At 44.8% G+C, this 7,984-nt stretch overlaps 1 protein-coding gene across 1 annotated transcript in view; it reads left to right on the forward strand.

The window, feature by feature from the left end:
* tbc1d14 (TBC1 domain family, member 14) overlaps positions 1 to 7,984 on the forward strand; it is a gene marked incomplete at both ends in the record, with an annotated part of 29,168 nt that extends 21,184 nt beyond the window's left edge. Inside the window, 10 exons of the mRNA XM_079216130.1 lie at positions 1,098 to 1,180; positions 1,306 to 1,423; positions 2,496 to 2,602; positions 4,636 to 4,716; positions 4,918 to 5,006; positions 5,144 to 5,215; positions 6,589 to 6,717; positions 7,379 to 7,488; positions 7,579 to 7,837; positions 7,928 to 7,984. Of these exons, the coding sequence (XP_079072256.1) occupies positions 1,098 to 1,180; positions 1,306 to 1,423; positions 2,496 to 2,602; positions 4,636 to 4,716; positions 4,918 to 5,006; positions 5,144 to 5,215; positions 6,589 to 6,717; positions 7,379 to 7,488; positions 7,579 to 7,837; positions 7,928 to 7,984 (1,105 nt within the window). The remainder of the gene's footprint in view (positions 1 to 1,097; positions 1,181 to 1,305; positions 1,424 to 2,495; positions 2,603 to 4,635; positions 4,717 to 4,917; positions 5,007 to 5,143; positions 5,216 to 6,588; positions 6,718 to 7,378; positions 7,489 to 7,578; positions 7,838 to 7,927) is intronic.

Genomic DNA, 7,984 nt, shown 5'->3' on the forward strand with positions numbered 1-7,984 from the left:
TATTCTATCACACCATGACTGGCAAGTTCAGCTGCAGCATGCAACCTCCCACCTCTTTTCCTTCTTTACCGTCACCCCCTGCTGGTAAAACTCATCTAGAGAAGTGCTCATGCTGTATATTGCAAAGTGTCAGTGTTTTTGACTTAGTATTATTCGAGAGTATTCCAGCGCACCCTCCATCTATCTCCATTTAAAGAAAGACAGAAGAAGAGTATTTTAGTGGTGCAATCATGACACAAGCAATCTACAGTGAGATTCAGCACACTGAAGCAGAAAAATGTCCTGAAATCACATGAACCTCGACTGACACGAGCTAATAAAGCGTAAATGAAATTTACAGAATGAAAATGTCATAAAATGATGATAATAGAAAAATAAATCTTAACTGCACGTCCACTTGCTTTTTCTGAAGCTTTCGTCAGAAGATTATAATGCAATTTGAGTACATTTCCTCTTTTTATATATATATATATATATATATATATATATATATATATATATTTGACAGAGTCAATTTATTAGCAGTTCTGGAGCTTTCACTCATGATCTTCATCAGTACAAAAAGCCCAGGCGAATTTCTCAATCAACATTGCGCAGAACTTTTGTTCTGTTCATGATGTATAATCATCAGTATTTCGGTTGCAGGTAAGGCTACATGAATATTTGTAGTGTTATACTAGTTGTAGAATGAGAAAATTGTAAATTTCCCCACTGCGGGACTAATAAAGGATTATTTTATCTTATTCCAGTGGTGGGATTGTTTCTGAGTAATAAGTGCAGGGTGTTGTACATTTCAAAAGTCAATGTATTGAAAAACAATGTTTGTAATTATGTCATTCATCAGCAATCTAATGGCACCATACATTTGATTTATATATCCACAATAACAAAACAAAGCTAAAATGAAGCTTGGAATGTTTGAAAAATGACCTCCGGGACAGCCCGAGATGCAATATGACTGGAAGCTCTAGAAAAGCTAAATGGACGTTCAGTGTTTTATTACATCACAAGCCTGCTCAACATGAATAATGCAGGCAAAGCTCCGAGAACACATAGGCGCTAATCCATTTCCTCTGCTTGATGTATGTGTGTTACAGTAACCTGCCTGCCAAGCCAGCCGAGGAGGCACAGAAACACAGACAGCAGTATGAGGAGATGGTGGCCCAGGCCAAGAAGAGAGGTGAGTTATCCAGGTTCTGGTCTTGTTCCAGAGCTTCTGGGGGACGGACCAGACGATGTCTCTCTTAAGCCTGCTGTCCACCTCTCCTGTTAACGACCCGACTCTCTCCACACCCCCGTCTGTAGAGTTGAAGGAGGCTCAGAAGAGAAAGAAGCAGCTGGAGGATCGCTGTAAACTGGAGGAGAGCATTGGCACCGCCGCCCAGATCTGGAACCAGGAGATCCTGCCCAACTGGAGTACATTGTCAGTACAAGCAACAACAGTTTAGAATCTACCCGAGCAATATGGAGTGAGACAGGAAGTGATGTGTGTTTATGTATCAGTGGCGGCAGAAGGGAGGCCGGGCGCCGTTCAAACGGCAGCGATGCAGAGTTTCCTTTTTATCCGAAAGTCTCTACATCTTCCGTCGCTAACTAAAAACACATCTTTTTCGACTACACCTTGAATAAGGAAAGAAGCACCGTAGTAGCACTTAAATGGCACTTACTTATAGCACTTGGTAGTTTAACCTTATTGAAGCAATTGTACTTTCTTGATTCTTGTTGTTCTGAGTTTGTACTCATGGTTGAATTGCACTTATTGTAAGTCGCTTTGGATAAAAGCGTCAGCTAAATGAAATGTAATCTCCCTCGTCGTCCTCCTGATCCAACAGCTGACGGAGATGAACTCTAAGCCCCGCCATACAGTAGTAGACACCAAAAGAAATCCATATCTGGTTAAGTCCAAACTATCCCTTTAATGCCGACACGGGCATCACTATATGTCTGTTTTCTCCACCAAATCATAATTAGGCAACTTTTTTTTGCCGTTTATTGTGATGTCCCAGTCTGCACCATATTGGGAGCGTACGGCGAACAACTGCTGTAGACGAGTGCCACGGGGAGAAATCACATGCAAACATTATGATTCATAATGAGATGAACAATACAAAAACCTGTTTAACAAGCATAATTGCCGCACAGTCTTTCCAGCGTGTTGATTTGAAATAACATCAATGTCAGGGCCTCCGAGTTTTACCACTCCATGTTGTCGCTAGTGTACTACTCGGACTGAGTGTACTACTCGGAGCGGTTCTGGCCAGCGTTTAGGTTTATGTGATCTTGTTTTAACAACTAAGTCTATTCATTGTGACATACGCGGCAAACGCACAGAGTAAAAGATGTTTGGGTTAAGGGTTAGTTTTGCTCTGAAGGGAAATCATTTCCTTCCCCTTAGGTGACTGCAGCAGTGGAGGAAAAGTCTGCCACCTTGTGGTTCTGATCAATAAATTCAATTTCCTTTATTCACATTTAACCCACATCTCACTCTCCCCCAGGTGCACATCCCGGCGAGTGAGAGACCTGTGGTGGCAGGGCCTCCCGCCCAGCGTGAGAGGCAAAGTGTGGAGCCTGGCCGTGGGCAACGAGCTCAACATCACACATGGTGTGTGTGTGTGTGTGTGTGTGTGTGTGTGTGTGTGTGTGTGTGTGTGTGTGGTCCTGAACTGCACTGCACTGTTACCTGACCACTTACACCAGTATGTACACACACAGAGAATGAGTGGAAGGAAGAGTGTTCATTAAGGAGCATGGTCCAATGATTATCCCAATACAAGAGGGAACAAGAAGCATTTCAATGAGTTTTCAAGTCTCGATGGAGATCACACACACACACTGCAGATTAATTCTCCTCTTACTAAAAGAGCACCAACGTCAAACCGTTCTGCGAGAGCTCCTGGGCTCCTGAGGGCTTCCTGCAGATAAGCGCTTGCTGCCTGCTGAGCTGGTCCACTACGCTCTGTACGACTCAGCCTTTCATGGAGAACCGTTCTCTGCGTTATCACTCCGCGCAAACGCACTCGTACAAAGCTCGGTCTCAGTGGCAGCTCAGTGACAGTATACCCCCATTTCGAGTAAAGTAGCTTTACGGAGGATCTCCACCCACGGCTTGAGAACTACCATTGCAAAGTTTACCATATTTTTCTCGCAAGCCAATCAAAGCGGACTGGGTTTTGACAGGAGGCGGGGCTTAAAGAGACGGGCGCTAAAACGGAGCGTTTCAGTCGGAGGATGAATACAGGTACATTCAGACAGATGGTGTGAGAAAAATAATGTGTTTTTGAATGTAGTAAGAGCCTGAAAATGAGGCTGACATGCCCCCTTTAAGTTTTCTATCTGTACTGGTATGGAAAGCAGCCAGCCAACTACTATTACTGCTTTTAATGCAAGTAAAAAGCTCAGCGTTTGCCACTATTGTATAATAGTGCTAGGTGGCGACAATTGCTCCCGCATTTCGAGAACGAAGTGTAATATAAGTTAGGGGGAAATCTGAACACACAGACGGCATACAAATATTTTTAGATTGCTTTTTATCCACATTCCATTCGATGTCCATTTCAAATAATACGTGCATAACTCAAGAACCTACCTGAATCGTTGGGTTTTCCTCGGCATCAAAGGAATCCAGTGCTAGTCGTCTGCACATGCATGGTTATATCGTTGACAGGAAGTAATACAAGCTAGTTCTGCATGCTTTCACTGAAGCCAATTTGCCAAATGTAAACAAATGTTGGCTGTTCATTTATAGCAGTGGCGGGCCGTGCATTTTTGACCTAGGCCCGTGTCCCGGGAGTTACTGTCAGACCGACCAACTTACTACACGGCGCGCTGCCCACTCAATAGACGACGCGCTGCCCACTACACGGCTCGTTCATACAGACTGTCAGACCCTCACTCTGCTATACGGACAATTTTTTAAACTATTGCGGGCATGGAGGGAGGTCACACAGGCTGTGTGGACCGACCTGCAGAGCTATTTTAAACACTTTGACGAGAAAAAAAGGCGCTTTATTAACAGCGGACACTCCGTGGAGCAGCATGCCTCGACAAGGTTAGAGGCATCCTGGCTGACCGACTTGATCAGCCCAACCCCGTCGGGTTGCTGCGTCATTAACGGACAATGCATGTTGTCCAAAACCACACAACAAGTCACATTTAGTTATAACAAAACAATCTAACAAGACCTCTCCGCCGCAGCTGCTGGAGAGGCGCGGGACCAGTCCTGGCTCCTGGCAGCAACAACAGCGCTGCACATCAAAGAATACACCCAGCAGAGCAACAGAGAAAGACAGGAGCTGTGGAATGAGAAAATAAGCTGATAGGGAAAAAATATTATAATACATGTAGTGTATTTGTGAAAAACAATTAAATTATAAAATAGCTATAACTTTGTGATTCTGTTTAGGCCAGCAGAGAAGGCTTAGCAGGCCCTGACGGCCAACCACTGATTTATAGTAACTGTAAAACTTTTAACAATTGAAGGGGACGGGGATCTCTTTTTCCTTTTAATCACCTTGAGAGTCACTGTTGCAGAGTAATGTGAAGAGCATGGCCTCATTTGGTTTCTGTCGAGTCATCATGTCCTCCTCCTGCTCTCTCGTATTGATCGTCCCGTGCTGCTGTCTTGTGTCCCTGCAGAGCTGTACAGCATCTGTCTGGCCCGGGCCAAAGAGAAGTGGAGCAGCACGCCGGCACATTCCTTAGAGATCGAACCTGAAGGTAGAGTTTGTACTCATGGTTGAATTGCACTTATTGTAAGTCGCTTTGGATAAAAGCGTCAGCTAAATGTAATGTAATGTAGAGACGGAATAGATCTCATGTGGCCTTTTCCTTATCATCTGGGCGAACTGGGATGTCGGATGAAAGTTTATACTATACACGTTTTAAGATTTTCTTCCTATGTTTTGCTCTGCCTTCCAGATCCCGGTTCGTCAGATCGGGAGTCGAGTCTGGAGCTGATCAAGCTGGACATCTCAAGAACCTTCCCCCATCTGTGTATCTTCCAGCAGGTCAGTGAGAGAAGCTCAGCACCCTCCCACAAAGTACTTTGTTTTATTGTTTGAAAACATGTTGTCTGTCATGATTTGAGAAAATGTTTTGCCTTTTTTTGTTCCATGGTCTTCATTATTTCTTTGTTAATCGTCAGGGCGGGCCATATCATGATGTGCTGCACAGCATTCTGGGAGCATACACTTGTTACAGGCCAGATGTTGGCTACGTAAGTCACACACACACACACGCACCATGAAATCCTGCTGTAATACAGAAGCACATTTTTATACTTATTGTAGATGGTTAGGAATGACAGAGCACAGACCTGGATCCTCCCACGCAACACCTGCGGAGCTTATTATTTATTATCTTCCATAACCAAAGTTTGATTGTGGCCTGTATGAGCTGTCATTTAATGATTATATTCAAGTAAGAACCTGAAAACCTTTATTGCATACAACCTTAAAGACTGAAAGCTATCATTTTCAAATGTTCTTACAATGTTGAACTGTGCATCTTTTAGTGGCATTGTCTTTTTCTGATATCTGACTAACATATCTGACTAACATATCATATATATTTGATAATTTTTTTTCACATATTTTAGTAATAATCTTTCTATGAGCGCGAAGGTTGTAAACATAAAATGGAGGAGCCAACAGGGCTAACAGTCCACCACGTCCCAATACCAACAACCTGCTGCTTTATTGATCCTGAATGTAGAATATAAATGACACAGATATATATTCTACCACATGCGCTTGATTCAACGAGAGGAATGTGTTAAATTAGGACAGTGATGGATTCATAGTGGTGGTTGTGTTTCAGTCAGTTTCTCTGAAGTTCCACATCACTCATTAACCCTCACATCATCATCCATTGTCCAGTGTGAACCTGTCCAAGTTGCCAGTGCTGTTAAAAAGGAGCTGGATGTTCTTTGCTCTTCTAGTGAAGTCATGGTTGCACTTCTGTAATTCTTCAAAGTTGCATTGTGCTTGGAGGTGCTGCGGTTTGCTGCAGTCCCACGGTGCGTCTGCTTTGGTGGAAATGAACTGACTTCCTGCACTGACCCCAACCCCTGTGCTGCCACACACACACACACACACACACACACACACACACACACACACACACACACACACACACACACACACACACACACACACACACACACACACACACACACACACACACACACACACACACACACACACACACACACACACACACACACACACACACACACGCGCGCTCACCTCTGTGTAGCTGTTTCTATTTCGTTCTTTGCATCTGTCTGCATCAGCATTTCATCTCTGTTTCCATCTTAAATATCCAGACTGGAGCTCAGCTGTTTATCATTGTAGATTAGTTTCATATGTGATTTACATTTGGTGCAAAATGCACCTCCTGCAGGTGTTAACTTGCCGTCGGTGTTTTGTTCTCTGCCCTCACATTCAGGGACGGAAGTCAAAGTATACGTTTCATTATAACACTTTTTTTTATGCTTGCAAGCCCCCTGTTAGACCACAGTTATCCTCCTCCTCCTGTTTGCTTGTACAAACTGTGTGTGTGTGTGTGTGTGTGTGTGTGTGTGTGTAGGTGCAGGGGATGTCGTTCATCGCAGCAGTGCTGATCCTGAACCTTGACACAGCTGACGCCTTTATAGCTTTTGCCAACCTGCTCAACAAGCCCTGTCAGATGGCCTTCTTCAGAGTCGACCACAGCCTTGTTAGTTCCCTCTCTCTTTCTCTCAACCATCAGAATGTGCACATAAACTCAACATACGACTCATGTTAATACGCACGTGTTATTTAGAAACATCACCGTTTATATTTATGGGCACGCCCAGTCATATGTTTAGGTTATTAAAACGCAGATGTCCCATAAGTGTTGATGTTAAATGGACTTGCTTGAATCTCTAGTCTCAGCACTTCCTTGTCCTCTTCGATTGTATTAAGAGAAAATGTCATCTTAAAATTTGAGAACAGAGCATGTTCTGGACGGCGATACATTTCACTGTGTTTTGGCGGACTCTGATATTTAGCCGGATGTATTGGAGTCGGAGTTTCCGGCATAAGAAATGCAGCGGGGAAAGGCAAGCAAGAAGAGCCGAGCATCTGAAGCTAGCACGCAATGCATGCTGGTACGTGGAGGCACTGCTGGCACGGCTCAGTGAGCAGCAAGACAACCCCTCTTTCTCTGTCAATATAGCATGTGCTGAGGAATGTAATGATTCAATGAACTATATTTCCCATCAACACCGATGGGACATCCATGTAAAACGTGGTGAATTTTACTTTTAACTGAGACATCATTGTAATTGGGGCTGAAACCATATAGGAGCAGTCCTGGTTCTTGTGTGTAAGACCCGCCTCCCCTCTCTCCACAGATGTTGACTTACTTTGCGGCATTTGAAGTGTTCTTTGAAGAAAACCTACCGAAGCTCTTTGCACATTTCCAGAAAAACAACTTGACGCCCGATATTTACCTAATCGACTGGTGAGTAACAAACCGCTCCCCTCTCACGAGGCTCGGTTCAGATGTGCATGCGTTCTTGTTTCTTATTCTCCTCTCCTGCCGGCCCTCCAGGATCTTCACCCTGTACAGCAAGTCCCTGCCGTTGGACCTGGCGTGTCGGGTGTGGGACGTGTTCTGCAGAGACAGCGAGGAGTTCCTGTTCCGCACGGGGCTGGGCCTGCTGCGTCTCTACCAGGACGTCCTGACCACCATGGACTTCATCCACATGGCTCAGTTCCTCACCCGCCTGCCCGAACTCCTCCCCGGCGAGCAGCTCTTTCAGCACATCTCCGCCGTCCACATGACCAGCCGGAACAGGAAGTGGGCACAGGTAGGACGACGCAGCGGTTTCCATTTTAGGGTTTTTAGGTTGCTTTCTTCTTCTTCTTTTTTTAACCGTACCCTCCCTCCATCTCCTCAGGTCCTGCAGGCGTTACAGAGAGATCCGGAGCGAGGCAGCCCGGTGCTGAAGCGCTGA

Source organism: Taurulus bubalis (genome assembly GCF_910589615.1).
Source record: "Taurulus bubalis genome assembly, chromosome: 3".
Lineage (NCBI taxonomy): Eukaryota > Metazoa > Chordata > Actinopteri > Perciformes > Cottidae > Taurulus > Taurulus bubalis.